The sequence below is a fragment of the Acomys minous genome (assembly GCF_964271855.1).
Source record: "Acomys minous genome assembly, chromosome: 18".
NCBI classification, from domain to species: domain Eukaryota; kingdom Metazoa; phylum Chordata; class Mammalia; order Rodentia; family Muridae; genus Acomys; species Acomys minous.
The window spans coordinates 5421824-5440592 of record NC_140501.1 but is presented as its reverse complement, the minus strand read 5'-3'; the positions used below and the strand labels follow the sequence as shown (position 1 = coordinate 5440592).

The following is an 18769-nucleotide window of genomic DNA, read 5'->3' as shown; positions in this document are numbered from 1 at the left end:
ATTGTTTATGAAAAAAGAGATCCAATTTTATAGTGTTTACTTCAAATTGATGAATAGATGCAAGAAAGATAATTATCAATAAATATCCCAGTATATGAGTGTACACGCATAACTTGATACATCCATTTTAAATAAAGAAAGAATAGCAAAAAACACTTGAAAAAAAAAGGCAAGGTAAGATGTTCACCAAAATCTCTTAAATATATTTATACGATGTGAGCACTTAAGGAGGTGTATCAAATGTTATGGGATGACCAGAGGAAAAAAGAGGAGAATGAATGTAAAACCAGGCCATACAAATACTGGAACCAGATATGACAGAGGAAATGTTGCAAATACACTGTGACAGAAGGGGCTACTTGATAAAACCCCTTAGAATTCCCTTTTCATTGTCAAGACATAAAATGCATGGCAAATCACAAGGCAGAGAATCCCCGTGAGTTCACGGGCAAGATAATCTGGGGAGCTCTGTGGCAAAGCAGCAGCAGACCCACAGGTGGAAAAGACAGGTGGTCAGCACTATAGCTGACCTCTGACCTCTACATGCAGCACACATATGCCCTCAGTCTCACACACAAACACACGCACACACACTTGCACACACATCACATACACACAAGTGTGAGTGCATACATGCTCACACATGGAGACAGACAGAGAGAGAGATTTTAAAAGTAAAGACTTTCTCAAATGACCCCCTAAATAACTCACAAACAGGGAAGAAATTTACAGCATACCATTAAAAGATTTTTATCCCAAATTTATAGAATTAAAAACTAATTGAACAACTCAAAACAATGCAACAGATTAACTAGCAAAAATGGCACATTTTACGACAAACAAACAAAAAACCACAGTTAATTAGCAGTCAGACAAAACAGATGCCCCAGCCATGAGACTACTGCTTTATAAGATAATCTTTTAAATCTTCATCAAGTTGGCTACAGTTTTCAAACTCTGTCAGCCCCACAACGCCAAGCATTAGTAATCAGGAGAGGAATTGCTCATTGTGATGGCTGATGTGTGCTGGATTTATACAGGAGAGTAATTAAGAATCATCTATGAAGATGTGTCCACAACACACTGCCACGTCATCTTCTAAACTATACCCTGGGGAGCCTCACTCGGCTGCACCAGGGTTTGAAAACGCACAGTAGTGTTTGAGCTTGGCCAGATGTTCTAGGAGCCATATTCATCTCAACGTGGCTGAACTACTGTATCCCGCTATTGGTTGAGTTGGACAGCTACACTCACGCCACAGATAGATCTCATAAAAAAGGGTTACAGGAGAATCTGTACAGTATGACCTCATTCATGGAAACCTTCAAAGACATGTCAACTTAAAGAAACTAGTCAAATAAGAGCCTTTAAGTGTTACTGTACAATCTGCCCTTTGTAATGTCTGATCATTGCATGGTTCGCTAACCGTCAAGCTAACAGAGAATTAAGCATTAACTATGGTGCTAACAAAAAAATATCTGCAGTACCAAAACCTTGAAAATTCATCTGCGAAACTTTGGTATCTCAGCAGGGAGTTAGAAAGATTATTCTAGGCTATCTCTAAGATGCCGTTAGTGCGTTACACTTTATCCTAAATTCCTGAACGTCAAAGCCATTGGAGTATGAAGTATTGTCACCTACCCTCATGGGCTGGCTGTAACATTTGTGGGAGTTCTGTCCGGCAGCTGCATGCCTAGGCCACCAAAGCATTCTGTCTGGACTGTGACTCCAGGCCAGGCTGAGCGACATGTCCTGGGCACAGATCTCAGCTCTGATGTGCGGTGTTGGTGGGTTTGGTGCCCTTGTTGCAGCTACCACATCCAATGAGTGGAGAGTGACCACCCGTGCGTCTTCTGTGATAACCGCCACCTGGGTTTACCAGGGTCTGTGGATGAACTGCGCAGGCAACGCCTTGGGCTCCTTCCACTGCCGGCCACATTTTACTATCTTCAAAGTAGAAGGTAAGTATCAAAGTCGTGTTTGAAGCTGGAGCGAAAAGTTGCCTTCCCCTTCCTGAGCTGAGTCAGCTGGCTGCCCGCTCTCTGCCGCACTTCACCTCTGGTGGATGGGGTCTCTATTGGCTAGAAGAATTAAGTTGTTGATTTGGCCAAAGGAAAAGACCCCTTGGGGGTCTTGTAGACCTGGTTGATTCCAGGAACAGACTCCAATGCAAAGGGTGGAAACAACTGCGCTGGCTTAAGACCTGGTTTTAATCATCGATGAGTGAGCTCGTGAGAGAAATCTTCACAAGGGTTCTACCCTGTGAACTTTCATTGTCTCTCCTGAAGAAAAACACTGAATGAAGGACATAATTCAAATGTCAGAGAAGTCTCCATGTTTTCTTCTTTAGAACCATGTTTAGTGATAAAATAACAGGGGCACAAATGCCGTTCGTTAATTGAAAGGAAGTGAGTGCCGTGCAAGTCCCTTTCGGTTCTTTCTTTCTGTCTGCTTCTCACATGTGTGTAATCTTTCCTCTTCCAAGCTCTGGGTCTTAAAGAGGACTGCTTTGTTGTTTTTAAAGACATTTGCACACTTTAGAGGCCTCCAGAAAAACAACTGTAATTTGCTTTATAACTTCTTAGTAAGCGCCATCTGCCTTCCCTTGCTGAAGAGCGCACACTGCTGCAAACACTCCGCACGATGTAGGTTGGTTGAGTTTCAAGCTCTGCCTGAGTCTTGTTAAGCTACAGACTTCCTACAAGGTACAAGGCAAAACTGTACCTTGGTCTCAGTAAGAAAGTAAGTAAATAAAAATTTAACTAGAAGTTAGTAAAGCATAATATTTTACTTATGTCAAGTTTGCACATCATTAGTCTCTGGTGAGTACCAAGGACACCTACTTCAGAACAGCCAGCCGATAACCTGTAACAGGCTACGGGTGCGCCCAAGTGTGGCTCGCCCAGGCAAGCCCTCAGGCAGCACTGCTTTCCTAGAATCTGTTAGAGGAATAGCGTTGTCTCTCTCATCGGCTCCATGTTCCTTTTGAGATTCCAACGCCATTATTTCCTCTATAGAAAACTTCCCCTGGAGACTGACTTTCACACATACTCTGGTGCCTCATATTTGACCATGTCCCCTGGATGGGGAGGCCTGGTGGCACTCAGAGGAAGGATAGCAGGTTACCAAGAAGAGACTTGATACCCTATGAGCATAGACAGGGGTGGAGGTCCCCCTCAGTCACAGTCATAGGGGAGTAAGGGGAAAATGGGAGGGAGGGAGGAATGGGAGGATACAAGGGACGGGATAACTATTGAGATGTAATATGAATAAATTAATTTAAAAAAAAAAAAGAAAAGAAAACTTCTCCTGGAACAGGGAGAAAAACTGAAGGAAAAGAAGAGTACATAGCCACGACTGCTCTGCACGCCTCAACCTCTTTTTCTCATCTTAGCCCACCCCTACCTTGAGCAGTATGTGGGTGCGTCTGTTCCTTTATTCTTAACTGGACATATATTTTAAACAAATACCTCTTACTATTGTGCCTTATTCTGTATCCCTCAATGAAACCTAGTTGTTGAGAAAAACACATGCTCAGTCTTGGCCCCAAGTGGCTTAAAGAACCATGGCAGATTTCCATTGACTTCAGTGGTTACTTCCCAATGTAGCTCAGAAAATACACAGCTAGAAATGTTATTATTAAACAGGGCTACAGGAGTCTAAATAACAATCTACCCTTAAAACTTAACTTTTAAAAATGTGAAGCATCATCATGATGGTGTGTGTGTGTGTAGGTATACACATGCCAAAGCATGCGTGGAGGTCACAGAAATCTTTATGGAGGCACTTCACTCCTTCCTCCTTTACTTTGGTCTCAGGGACTGAACTTAGGTTGTCAGACTTCTACAGCAAACAATGTTATGTGCCAAGACTTCTCACTGGCCCCTACATTTCTCTTTTAATTGATCTTCTCGATAATGAAAATAATATATTCTAAAAATGTTGTATATTGTTTGCATAAGAAGAGGTAGTTTGAAAACTCTTGGCTTGCAGTGTTTCTGTCAAAACACACAAGGTAGTCGAGTATGCTGGCTCATGCCTATAATCTCAGTACTCCAGGAGGCAGAGCCAGGAGGATTGGCATGCCTTTGAGGTCATCTTAGGTTACAGAGTGAGGCAATGTCTCAAAAATTCACTTCTTTTTACCCATGGACTAGTACATCTCCCAAATCTCATCAGAGAAGCTCTTTTTCACAGGTTACGTGATTGATTCAGAGATCAAGCACAGGTCAGTCTAGAGAGAACAGGGGGCTCTTAAGAGCTCAGCTCCAAACAGGACCTCAGAATCCCACCTGCTCTACCTAAAGCCTCAGGGATCCTTGCAGAAGAGGGAGACGAAAGATTTGAAGGGCCTGAGGAATGGATGTCTGTGTTGACACAGTAGCTGTTGGACATGATAGCTCAGTGCACATGTGAACGCACAACAGCTGGGACCTCATGCACAAGACCAAGTCAGTCCAAGTCCCAGTGTGGATGGCAAAGGACTCGTGACCCCTCCCCCATCATCTGAGGAGCTGCCATTTTCTTCAGGGATGCAGGCCTGAGATGCTGCCCATGTCCCAGACTCATACCCATGAAATTCGGGTAGCACTAAAGGGACTCAGTGAGTGCTAGATTTAAAGAGAGAGAGGGAGAGAGAGGCCATGTGCCCTTATGAAGTTGGGCAGGGTAGAGATAGGGGAGGAGTTGGAGAGGAAGGAAGGAAGGAATGCAGGTAGACAGGATCCAAACACACTGCATGCATGAACACTAAATACATAAATATTCAGTTACTGCAAAAACTGTTTTCAACATGAGGATTATCACCTACAGTAGTTTTGAAATTCACAGGAAGATACACACATTCATATGCAAATACGATGTCCTTTTACATAAGGGATATGTGCATTCCCAGATCTCAGGATTGATTCCTATTTCCAAAGGAGATTTAAATTTCCTAGGGACATCAGGGCCATGGCTACCACAGTTAACTGTTTGTTTCTATCACAGCCAACAGTGAGAAGCAGGAAAAACAAAATGCCCTGCCAGCAGCCACAGGAACTATGAGCTGAGATAGGATGACAGCAAGGAAGGGGCGCGCTTGTAGGATTTTAAGCAGAAAAGTCGTTTAGCCCTATCTTGACAACCCGAGACAACCTTTCTTAGCTTTAACCTAGTTCATCTGCCTCTGAAACAAAATACAACAGGAAAAACACTTGAGAGGCTGCCTGCGTTTCCTCGCTTGATGGCTGTGTGTCTTCCTTACCCACCATCCCTTCTTGTAGGCGGGATGCTCCAGCTCAGCCATGGTGATCAAAGGGATGCTTTACATTAATAACAATTCTATCCGGTCTTAGCCAGCATACTCAGGGACCACTGAGGTGGATGGTGGTTCTATATAGTAGAGATCCAATATAAAAATTGAAGTGCAGTGTTAGAGGGAACTGTTTAACTCTGTCGTCATTCCCACCCTGTGAGGATTTGATGCGAAAACCCATAGCTTGGCAGATGTGTCTGCCCTTCGGATGTGGACCGCGCATAGTTATTATAAAGAATGTGGGGCATTTCCGCCAACAGTCCTGAAATGTATTTCTTCTGGAAAGCTCCAGAGACACCTGTAATTTAATTCTCCTGTGGCCTGAAAAAAAAGCTTCCTGCTTCAAATTCAATAGCTAATTAATTCGTCATCTTCAGACACAAGGCCACCATAAGCCGTGTGTTGTTTCTTGTGTTTTTTTCTCTCACATCAATGTTCATAGTGGTGGATGTTTCTGAGGCAGGACAGGAAACATTGCCCACGAGGAAGGAAGAAGTTACTTGTTCCACATTCATGGGTTCAATCAACTTTGATAAAAAATTTTTATTTAGTTTTGTTTGGTTTTTGAGACAGGGTCCCTCTATGTGGCTCCGGCTGTCGTCGAACTCACGACCGGCCTCAGATTCACAAAGCTCGCCTGCCTCTGCCTCCTGAGTGCACCTCCACACTGGGATGATCACAATTTCCTTAGAAAAGAAATACCTGTATCAAACATGTAGACTTTCCTCCCCGCTCCCCAATCAATATATGCTAAAATTTCACCATAACAGATGTTTGCTAGGCAGTCCTATTGTGTGGTGCATTGTCAGCTAGAGTTTACAGGAAACCAACAGGAAGCTATATCTTTGTCATATGCAAATACTGTGCCCTTTTATGTAAGAGATGTGTGTATTTCATGATTTTACTAATCACCAGGGAGTCCTGGGCCCAGTCCTTTAGAAACTGAAAAGCACCTATGCTTCTGAGGGAGGCTAACTTTCCCTTGGAGGGAATTAAAGCCAACCGGAAGTCCCCTGGGACAGGTGGGCCATCTTTATATGTGCCCTATGCTCCTAGTGCACAGCAAACTCTGCTATATTTGTAAAGTGGGGGGGGGGGGAGGTGGCCACAGCAGTGGATAAGAAAGTCTAAGGTGAGGGCAAAGTTACAACCCGGACAAAGGCTGCAGAGAGCCGAATGGACGAATGAGTTTCCAAAGTAAGACTGTCAGGCGTGAACTCAGCGAACTGGTCTGAGGCCAGTCTCTCTCACTCAGCAGCTGTAACACTTAGACTTGAGCCACAGCTCTTTGACTCATACATAAATTTCCTCCTCCATAAAGTGGGAGGACCAGGCTCTAGCAGTCCCTCAGTGCATCTCTTAACCCAAAGAGCTTCCTACTGCTTCACGGCTGGCCGCAGAAGTCCGGGAAGGACTGGAGCTATAAGAGGCTTCTCTGTTGTCGTCACTCACGGAATTAGGACTTAATTGTTCCCTTATCCGTTACTGGATCTCCATGCATCTGACTGTTTAGAATTATCTCTCTTTAACTCTACCTGCTGGGAATCCAGTGTCTTTTTCTGACCTACATAGTAACCTGGCATGCATATAAAATAAAAGTCATACACACAAACTAAAACATACAAATCTTGGGGCTGGAGAGATGGCTCAGCGGTTAAGAGCACTGTCTGCTCTTCCAGAGGTCCTGAGTTCAATTCCCAGCAAACACATGGTGGCTCACAACCATCTGTAATGAGATCTAGTGCCGTCTTCTGGCATGCAGACATATATGCATGCAGAGCACTGTCTACATAATAATAAAAAATAAATATTTTTTAAAAACAAATCTTTTTAAAAATAGTATCAAACAACCAGGCAAATGTTCCAGGATTTCAGAGGAGGAAGTTGCAGGGCAAGTGGACCTTCTTCTGGCTTCCTTATCAATAGCTCCATAAAGGCACACAGAAAAATGAATCGTGACACTTGCAAAAGGATCAGAATTGGGAATTATCATCTTAAATGAAATACCCTAGACCCAGAAGGACAAGTTCTGTCTGTTTTTTCCCCCTCATATATAGATGCTAGATTTTAACTTTTGTATATGCATTTGCCCACATTGGGCTCTCAAAGGTGGGATTGGGGAGGAGGGAGAGGTGTAAAGTTTGAGGACTTAAGCCTTTCTGGCACACATGTTGAGCCTGTGGGTTTGTTTGCTTGTTTGTTTTTACGCAGCCCATAGCAATAATGATGGTACTGAAACCAAGCTGGCATCACATGTCAAAGTAGCCAACACCGAAGCTGAAAGCCTAAGTCAGCACGGGGTAAAGTTTTCATTCGTGGAAGCCCAGAGTTTTCAAAATATCTTCCTGCCATCAGTAAATCTTCACGGAGAGACCCAGGGCGTATCCTCAGAGTCCCTGAGGCTGCCGCCATGTCCGTGTGTGTTTGCGTGTGGTGCCTGGTGTGAGCACCCAAGCACATGTATGCATCCTTGGGTGTGAGTGCAGGTACACACATACCTGTACATATGTGATGGTCAAAAGATGGACTTGTGTCAATCCTTACCTCCTACCCGGAGATAAGCTTTCTCGGTGGCTTTTCTGCTGCACACAAAGACAAGCTGGCTCCTGAGCTTTTGGGGAGTCTTCTATGTCCATGCCTTATAGGAGCGTTGGGATTATAGACTCGGACAGCACATCTGGCTTCTGTGTAGGCTCTGTCTTGGGTCCTCATGCCCACACAGCAAGCGCCCTTACTCAGTTGGCCACCTTCCCAGCCTACAGCATGCTTGTTATATGGCAGTTACTTGGCATGACACAGGTAAAGTGCACTGTGACTACCTGTCACAAAGGAGGTTCGCTATAAGCGGTGGTAGTTACTTCTGTGAATGCGTCTTTAAGTGTTTCCAACCAAGGTCTCAGAAGCTGCCTTTTGGAACTCAAAGACAAATGGGAGCATGCCTTGGGTCCCCATGTGGAAGCATGGCTTAGGTCCCCACATGGGAGCGTGCCTTGGGTCCCCATGTGGAAGCATGGCTTAGGTCCCCACGTGGGAGCATGCCTTGGGTCCCCACGTGGAAGCGTGGCTTAGGTCCCCACGTGGGAGAATGCCTTGGGTCCCCACGTGGAAGCGTGGCTTAGGTCCCTACGTGGGAGCATGCCTTGGGTCCCCACGTGGAAGCGTGGCTTAGGTCCCCATGTGGGAGAATGCCTTGGGTCCCCACGTGGGAGCATGGCTGTAGTGCATTTTGTAGGGGAAGGCTGAAGCAGGATTTCTATTACATGACATTGTCACATAATGCATTTTTAAATGTGCTGGGATTCTTTCAATCAGCTGTGTGAGACACATACCACACAATTGCCTGTAAAGTGTAGTGAAAGGGCTTTTCATACCCACAGACCCTAAGAAAGGATGGGGTTTGCCTGCCTGCAAAGACCTCTGAGGAACTATGAGGCTGTTGAGCGTGGGCCTGTGTCTTTTCAGGAAAGAACTGGGCTGGACAGAGTCATTGGCTTGGAAACATTTGGTATCCATCAGTTTGAAGGATTTTAGCAAGCGCTGAGGCGCGGGCTGTCTGGTTCCTGGCAATCAGGAGCTTAGGGTGTGAGAACTGGATAAGGAGACATTGGTGAAATGGCTCTTGACTGGTTGCCGTCTGAAAAGCGTGTCTGCAGAGGTGCTGTACTGTGTGTGAGGGGTAGTTAGCTCTGGGGCAGAATGTTCTTCACCTGGTCAGCAGAGGTCTTGAGTAACTACAGTACAGAGGGCACAGAAAATGAGAAAACACAGCCAATACCATATCAACATCAGACTCTGGGTCTGTGTTTATGCAGGTGTCAGCTGGGCAGTGCTTTGCTGTTCCATCCCTCCTTGAGGCTTAGCACACACGTCTAACTCGCAGCAGCTTTTTGTTGACAAATATTTTGTATAAAGAGAGCTCATGTTTAACTTTCCTAGCATTCCTCACTCCCTGTGTGTTGCCCAGTCACCTCTCCTAAATGCCTACTGTACAATTCTGTCACCTAACACGTCACAGACAAGTCTCATCATAAGGGGAAGATACTCAAAAGGTAACTTAAAACCATTTTTGTGCATGTGTGCCAGTATGTATGCACAAATCCATGCATGTGTGTGTGTATGCAGATACACATGCATGCAGATGTATGTGAGGGTCAGAGGTCAACAGCAAATCCCAGGATCCTCCTGCTTCTGCCTCTGAGCACTGGGCTCACAGTGCATGCTACCACGCTCCTTACTTGGGCACCGGAATCAAGCTCAGGCCCTCACGTGTGCACAGATGTGCATCTGTGCTCAACCATCTCCTCGGTCTCCTCAAGGAAGGACATTTTCCAGGAAAATGTTGCACTCATTCTAAAACATCTCACTCCTGTGTATTTTGAGATAATGCTCATTACAGAAAACCAAATCGCTCTTAATTGAGCTTGAGTTAATTAGCCAGCTGCTCTGCAATTAACAGCCTTTGTCGGATTTTTGTATTATAGGCGAATTTGATTACCAAGGGTTGACAATTGACATTGCTGTGCTACAGTGCCAAAGGATCTTGTGGGATTTAATTTGTTGATTCATCAATGCGTCCTGTCATTAGAGGAGGCATTAGATTCCTGTCATAGAATATGTACTCTGTGTTTGGTGGGGAACAGCATATGAACCTGTCTGAGGAGCACAGAGCGAGGCCAATATTCAGCAAATAGCCTCAAATGGTTAGGGCTACACGGTGATTAAACACAAGGTACATATAATTCCCAGAAGAGTTAATGCTGAAATTACTTGGAAAGACAGCAGGCTTTTGCCAAGGGAGGGCAAGAGAGAGGGTGTCACCCAGCCCCACAACTTACTGTGTGACTTGAGGTAGAATACCAAAAACTTGAGCTCCCTGGTCTGTAGCCTGGGGGGTGTTATCTCCCTCAGGAGTGGGGGTGAGTTAATGTGTGAGTGGTATGCAGAACATACCTGGCACATGCAACAAAAGCCTAAAAGCAGAAAAGAACCACACCCACAGGAAGCATCTAGGGCACACCCATGACACTGAAGACTGGACAGGCCAGGGCACATCCATGACACTGGAGACTGGACAGGACAAGCCATACCTATGACACTGAAGACTGTACAGGACAGGCCACACCCATGACACTGAAGACCAGACAGGCCAGGGCACACCCATGGGTTGATTGAAGACTGGCTGCAGACATAAATAATGAAGAAATTGCTGGGGACCTTTAAACTCGAAGACAGGATTAGACCTCAGCTTGAAGGACTCGGAGGCTACAAGGTTGTGGTAAGCTTTGAGTGTCTGATGGGATCTGTCCTGTGTGAAGATTGTGTGTATGACCTACTGGTTTTAATTAGAGTTGCTCACTGTACTCACTGGTTTGTGTGTCAACTTTACACGCTAGAGACAGGGCCTGGGCAGATAGTTACCTCCTAAACTACTCGCATTCACTCATCCGGAGGACACAGCCAGGCGGATGAGGTAGGCCGTGACATTTAGGATTTCATATGGGGAAGAAATGTGAAGGGGGGCGGGGGGGAAGGACAGTGGGATTTAGGAGTAGATGTTACAAAGATTAAGGATCCCTTGGAGAAGAAATTTCTACAGAGTGTCCCACGGTAGACTGGGTTACTGCACGGAAAATGGCTACAGGCCCAGAGGCCCTCCAGCTGGCTCGCTATTGTAATACACACGGCATGCTGATGTCACTCTGTAAATCCAGATGTTAATATGTGACAGAGCCAAACGTAGGAAATAATAGCTCTCAAGGTGTGATACGGCATTCTGAGCTTCTCCGGAAACCACACAACCTTTGCTGTGGAACAGAATGACTGTTTGCAACTCCAGGCCTGGGGTGTGGGGCTGAGAGTACAAACAGCTGACGCCTGCTTCTTCATGAACTGCTGTTGGTCGATATTTCTTATTTACTTATATGTACCAAATATAAACCATGAATAAGAGCAGCCTGGCTACCCATAAGGAGAGTGATTTTCTCTGTATCATGGACTATGTAGTTAGAGTAAAACAGATGGGGTGGGCTATTTTCTTATCTTGCTCCAGCTAGCTGCTCCCCATTACACGCACAGCAAGCCCCACGCAGGTCCTATCTTGAGATTTCTGCTGCTCTGAGAGATTCCTGTGTCCCCACAGAACTGACTCAGCTGGGTGGTTAAGGCCCGAGAGATCAGCTGATACCACTCTCCTGTCTGAATCTGGCCTCTGTCCTGTCTGCCTGGGTTTCAGGCAGGAGACCGTTCACGTGACTGTCACATTCCCTGATACCAGCTTGCCTGGTGGCTGCCTCCTAACCCAGTGCCCACTCTGAACTCAGTGACTAACCATGCTGCCTGGTCTCCACATTTTCCTCAACCTGGTTAGTTCTCTCTCACACTGCCACTTGCTTTTTCTTGTTGGTGCCTTGCGAAGAGCTATTGGAGAGGGTTGAGTAAGCGGTGAGAATGTTGGGGGGAAATGGGGTGGGGTGGGGAGACATGGTGGTAAGAACACTGTGTGTGTATGTGTGTGTGTGTGTGTGTGTGTGTGTGTGTGTGTGTGTGTGTGTGTGTACTTGCCAGTCATACATGGGGTCCATTTGTTTCATTTTAAAAATACTGTGAGCTTTGTAGTGACTCCTTGTACCAGGCTTAACCTTAACTCTGGATGCCAGAGTCTTCTGAGGGACTGTAGGCTGAGTCCCTCTATGGTAATTAATGACTCTCAGATAATGGATGCGGTGGTCAGTCTTGTCCAGCCATGCATGACCACCATCAGCAGAAAATGGGCTCCCTGGCTCCTCATCTGCAGGACTTCAGAGTGGCCAGGCCACATGGACGTTGCTATGAGTTTCTGAATGCCAAGAGCACATCAGCAAAGTGCAAGGTAAACATGTGGTGCCATTCACTGCCCGCAGACCAAATTGCTAGCCGTGTGGCCCTCCCGAGATAGCTGGGAGCATGGAGGTTTTATCTCTGTCACAGCCGGGGCCGAGCATGATTGCCTTGGAAATGGTGTTCTTTCGTGTCTTGCTCCCCAGCTCCAGTGAGCGAGATGGGAAGAGGAAATAATTTCCCAACAATAGGCTGTTTCCTCTCTGGAGTTGCTTCCTGGCAGGATTTTCTTAGCTACTCTCTTCCTTCCTTAATTACTCAAACCGGCCAACTCAACTCTTCTCCCTCAGGTTTGTAGAAGGCCCGTAAATTGCTTTCATTATTAACTTAAGTTCCTGGGTCTTCTCTGTGTGCTCACACACATTGATTCTTACTCTGTGCCCAATGCTTTCTTGACCTTCTAACCTCTCTCACATCTTACTTTTCTTCTTCCTTTCCACGAAAGCGTGCGGTCTCTGGGAGCGATGCTGACATTTACATTAATGTCCCAGTCTGATGGAGTCTAGGCTGAAGCCCCAGGCTTTTCCAGGGGCTTCTCCGGGAATACCTCCTCTTCAACTCCCTGCTCCTCCCTACCAGGCAGAGGAAGGCAGACTCCTCTCAGCTGAGCTATGGCTTGTTCTAACCGTGTCCTTATCAGCCTCAAATCCCCATTGGGCTTGCCTCAAGCTAAGCAAGGAGAGTGAACAGCTTGTTTCACGCAAGTGCCGTGTCCAAGAAGTCCCCTGCACACCTCTCTCAACAACAACGCTGATGTATACACTGTTCCCGTTGAGGATTTTCAGAACACGTTGTTCCCGCCCCCCCCCCCCAGTCTTATTCTACCCTGCTGGCCTCTGATCACCTCTCTCCATCCCTTGCCTCTCTCCCTCTGCCCCAACATCTTCTCTTCCTCGTCCCCTACCCCTCTCTTGTTTGTCCACTGTGTTGACTACAGACTTTTCTCAAGGGTCCTAAGAGTGGGAACAAGTTTGATTCATCTGTGAATAGGCGTTTCCTGTAAGGTGTTAGCCATAGTCATGATGACCAAGTCAGGGCAGGTGGGTATGTGCCTGTCCATTATGTCATATGTATGGAGGTCGGAGGAAAACTTGGGAGAATCAGCTCTCTCCTTCCACTGGGAGGGTCTCTGGCATCAAACTTAGGTCATCAGGCTTGGTGTAAATATGTTTACCCACTGAACCATCTCACCAGCCCTATTCCATGTCCTCTTAAAGTGCAAATAAATTGTTCTTGGCTTATTTCTTTTGGAAACTTTGATGGCATACATTGAATTTAAATTGTTTAATTGGCATTTTATATAAAAATAAATCAAATTCAGTATCCCCCAAAACAGAAACATTGACTTATGTTTCTCTCTATATTGCATAATAACCCAGTGACTAGTAAAAGTAAGGGCTCTGTGAGTTCATTTGTTGGATGGATGAATTTATTTATTCATGAATAAATTTTTTATTCATGGATGAACATATTTATTCACTCATTACACTTTTCTCCTCTTCTTGCATTTTATCTGCCATTTTCTTTATTCTTTGGACTTAGTAACACTTTTCATATCATTTTCAATAAAAGAATTGAATAAATGCATATTGACCTGAATTGAAAAGAGGAATAGAAGCAGACAGAAAATCTCTAGCAAATTGAACCAAAAATCTCCCAGTGAGTTGCAGATTAATCCAGCTGACGCTCCGGATGTTTTGGATGAAGGAATTCTGTCTCAGACAGGTCACGGAGTCTTACTAACCTGGATTTGCTTGGAGGAAGATTCCTCTAATCCAAAGCTTCCTGGGACTTTAATTTAATTACTAAACAGCACACAGAGCAAGCAAAGTTTGATTTCAGGATGACTTAGCGGAAAGTCTCTGATTTGATCACAAAAACAGAGACCAACCAGACCAATGGAAGGACTGCACTGGGCCGAATAGAGAGCTTTTGTTTAGAGTGATAACAGAAGCAATAAAACTGTGTATCATTGAAGGCTACTTTTTTATTTGAAAAAAAAAATGAGCTGGGCGATGGTGGCACCTTTCTTTAATCCCAGCACTCAGGAGGCAGAGGCAGGTGGATCGATGTGAGTTCAAGGCCAGCCTGGTCTACAAAGCCAGTCCAGGACAGTCAAGGATACACAGAGAAACCTGTCCCGAAAAACCAAAACCAAAACAAAAAACAAAACAAAAGCCAAAAACAAAAACGAAGTTTTAGAGAGATGACTAAGTGGTGTAGAACACTGGCTGCTCTTGCAGAGGACCTATGTCCCATTCCCAACACCATGTGGTGGCTCACATTGTATGCAATTCCAGTTCCAGGCGATCTTACGCCCTCTTATGGCCTTCACAGGCACTGCACTCATGTGGCAAACGTTCATAAACATAAAATAAAACTAAACAAATGACTAAAATTTTAAAGTTATTTCTATTGCGTCGCCTGTGGTGATGTGTGTGGCTGTGGGCACATGTGTAGAGGTCAGAGGGCAAGTTTGTGTGGTTGGCTCTCTCCCACCATGTGGGTTCAGGGAGCAAACTCAGGTCACCTGGCTTGTGTGGTGAGCACTTTACCCACTGCACCATCTTAGCCTCCCTTGGGAGTTAAAGTTTAATTTTGCTCCCTTTAAATATAAAACTACATTCGCTATAACCATGCCAAGTAGACGAACTTGCTCTTTTCGCCTTTTCCTTGCTTCCCCACTCGATGCTGGGTCCCCACTGTCTTTACCATCTGCTCTTTACTCCTACAAATCTCCTTTACCTCCGCCCTCTCTTGTCCTGCTCTCCCTTCCATCGACCCTCATGGGTGTCGTGTGTGGGGCAGCCAGCCATTCACACGACACACGTCTATCACGCGTCTTCTATATGCATTAAGATTTTTCTTGTTTGGGGTGAAAGTCATTGAAGAGAAAGTTAATACTCCTGGTTTGCTGGTGTTGCTTTTGGAAGATTCTAATTTGAAATCAGGATAGAAGCAGAGGGGTCAGAAGAAAGAGCACACACACACACACACACACACACACACACACACACACACACACTTATATGCACTATAGATGTATGTGTGAATGCCTATAAGGCAAATGGAGTCCGAAAATCTGGGCATGGATCCGCCATGTACATAACCCTTTGCAAAGGCAGATAGCAGCCTACCAAGGCAAGGAAGTACACGTGAATGTGTCTATGGTTTTCTTTTTCTGTGGTGTCCATCTGATTTTTGTCTCAGGCCAATATTATCCTGGTAACATGGACTGAAAAGTGTTTCTTGGCTTCTACTATTGGGAAGAGAGTCTGCTGTACAGAAAGGTCCTTGGGTGTGGCAGGTGCTGACGGTCAAAATGTTTTACTAAATTTCTGGACACTGCAATGGCCCACTTGAGCCAAGCCAAGATCAGCGCAGTAATGGTGTGTTTCGCAGGACCTGGTAGTTAAATCCAGAGGCTTGTTTCACCAGATGCCAGGTGCCTTCCTTTTTCTTCATGAATTGAATTGTTCAGTGGTCACCTGTGCTTATTGTTATCTCAGTAGAAGGCTTATGAGACCTGATTCCGTCCTCCCCCCACCCCCACCCTGTCTCTATCTCTGTCTCTCTTTCCCTCTCTCTCTTTCTCTCTTTCTCTCTGTCCTTCTCTCTCTCTTTCTCTCTCTCCCTCTCTGTCTGTCTCTCTCTGTGTGTCTCTCTCCCTCTCTCTGTCTCTCTGTCTGTCTCTCTGTCTCTGTCTCTCTCCCTCTCTCTGTCTCTCTGTCTCTCTCTCTCCCTCTCTCCTTCTCTCACTAAAAGTCATTGGCAAGTTGAGAAGATGTGCCAGTGTGATTTGTTCATTATAAAATTCTGTCAGTGTTTAAGCCTTTAGCAGTCACTAAAATCCATTTGTCTTGATCATTATTTTATTAGAAGCTGTAAAACAGTGTTATTCTCACCCACTGTCCATCTGCATTTCTCATCTTGAATTATTTCAAAGAAAGAAATGTGTTTCAGTACAGCTCTACAGAGGAAAAACATAACACATAATTCTTTATGTTCACTTTTCGGTTTTCAGAATACTAAAGAGGATCCTAGTTTCCTTCAAAAGCGTAGGGTGATGTGAAGATCTGGGGAGGAGGTGACTCAGTGGCTGAAACGCATGCTGTACAACAGGAGGGCTGGACTTTGGGTTCCTCACATCTATGTAAAAAGCTCTGTAAGCATGGTGGCCTATCTGTACCCATTGCTTGGGACGCAGAAACAGGACATCACCCAGGGCAAGAGGGCCAGCTACACTAGCCAGAATCAGTGTGCTCTAGGATCAGCAAGAGATCCTGACTCAGCAAATCAAGTGGAGAGCAATCGAGAAAGATACCCATCAGCCTCTGGCCTCTTCGTGCACATGCATACATGCACACATGCTCACACTCTCATCCACACATGTATGTTCCAACACCTCTACAACACAACATACACATATACACATATTTTTAAAGTGTGTGTGTGTGAGAGAGAGAGAGAGAGAGAGAGTTAATTGTTGGGGGAGATGTAGGAATGCATAGACTTTTGCTTAGGGATCTTTTGTTTATTTTCTTTTATTCTTGAGGCAGACTCAGTCTGTAGCCATGGCTATCTGAAGCTCATGGTGCATCCAAAAATGGACAGAAACCCATGATGCCTATGCCTCGGCTCCCAGAAGAGGGTACTGTAAGCATGTACCACCACATTAGAGATAATTCATATCTTTCAATACATTACAATATCCTTTGCAGTTACTATTCACTTTGTGCTCCTGTCTTTGATAAGTGGGTGTATTGGTTAGTTCTAAATGTCATCTTCCCACAACTTAAAGTCATCTATGATGACACTCTCAGCTGAGGAATTCTCTAGATCAGGTGGGCATGTCTGTGGGGATTCCTTTGGTTGTTAATGGATCCAGTCTCCTGTGGGCTGCACCATCTCATGGGCTGGGCTCTCAACTGTTTAAAAGTGAAGAAAGCTAGCTGAGTATAAACAAACTACTGCATGCATGTGTACGCACACTTGCGTGCTTGCAAGTATGTGTGCACGCATGTGCGTAACAAAGGATCCATTCATGCTGTTGACTGTGGCTGTGATATAACTAGCTGCTTGAGTCCTGCTTTGATTTACCCTCAGGGATGGGCTGTAAACTAGGAATCATAATACAGGGAAGGCCTCCCTCTACTGAACTCTGTGTCAGGGCATCAGCTGCAGCAAGAGCTTGCTCACGTGGCGGGTGGCCAGCCTCGTCCCTAGTCTTCTGCATCCTAATTCTCTTAGTGGGGAACAGCTTCTGTGAAACACTGTGGGGTGGGGTGGGTGGAGTGTGCTCTTTGATGTGATGTTCTTACCTCTTTCTTGTACTAAAGATCTTTCTTTCTAATGAAAGGATAAGTTTTCTTTCTGATAATGATATTGTAATATCATCCACACTCAAAAATATATTGGGAAAATCATGCAAAAAGATGATGACTAAAACAAACTGTGGGGGTTTTTTTGTTTTTTGTTTTTGTTTTTTTTTTTTTGCAACTTTCAAAGATTTGTTTTCTTCCATCCATCCTTTGGCTTTGGCATAGACCCACTCTGACCATTCAGAACTATTATGGGTTTAAAAATAGAGGCAAAAAAAAAAAAAAAATTCCAGAGTCATATGACACTGAAAAACTTCAGCCAACTTTGAAAGCAGTGATGACATGCCCAGCAAGATTATGGCCAACTGCAGTTGGCGTTACAACCAACTACTTATTAACTCCTGTTTCTGCCAGTTCAGGGAAGGCTGTACACATAGCTGCCTTGGATAGGGGCTTCAACTTAACCGGCTATATTTAGCAAGAGCGTCTCCCCTGCTAATGATCAATTATACACCTGGCTGGGAGGGCATCTCACTCATGAAGCTTTGATGTGTGGGAGGAAAGTGCAAAGATCTGGGGCTATGGATGGGTAAAGGGGGCCAGGACCTTGGAGGCCACCTGCTTTGCTCACCTCCGCTTGGTGTCAACGCTGAAGGCATGGCCTGCTTCAGTGGCAAGGAAAATTCTGACACATTAATCTCAAGATTCAGCTGACTTAAGAAATGCTTATGGGACATTCAGTCAATCATTTGGCAAGTATTTAGTAATTGGCTGACTGTTTAGCAGGATAGCTTGTATTGTCTTTTTAATTATCCAGGTAAAACATGAGCCAGGATGTGTAATTGAAGACAATGTAAAAGCTGGGGGCTTTGAACATTTAAGGCAATCATATTATCATCTCTTGTTTAAAATAACAGTCAGACTCTCCTAATGGTTGATGCCATTTGTGTCCATTTCCCTAATCCAGCAATCTACTACCTCACCCACCCATAGAGGGTGTCTTAGGGTCCCCTTTGCTGTGATAAAACTCTAAGGCCAAAAGCAACTTGGGGAGGAGAGGGTTTATTTGGCTTACCTTTCTAATCATTGTGCATTGAGGGACAGCAAGGCAGGAACTCAAATCAGGTGAGAGCCTGGAGTCCATGGAGGGTGCTGCTTGCTGGCCTGCTCCTCGTGGCTGGCTCAGCCTGCTTTCTTATAGCGCCCAGGACCACCTGCCCAGGGATGACACCTCCACAATGGGCTGAAACCTCCCACATCCTTGGCTAAGTGCCCC

General features: G+C 45.1%; 1 protein-coding gene across 1 annotated transcript in view; it reads left to right on the top strand.

The window, feature by feature from the left end:
* The first annotated feature begins 1494 nt into the window (after positions 1-1494).
* The window catches only part of CLDN10 (claudin 10), an 80104-nt gene continuing 62829 nt past the window's right edge, over positions 1495-18769 (top strand). The window contains exon 1 of the mRNA XM_084767141.1: positions 1495-1961. Coding sequence (XP_084623267.1) covers positions 1748-1961 — 214 coding nt within the window. The 5' untranslated portion in view covers positions 1495-1747. The remainder of the gene's footprint in view (positions 1962-18769) is intronic.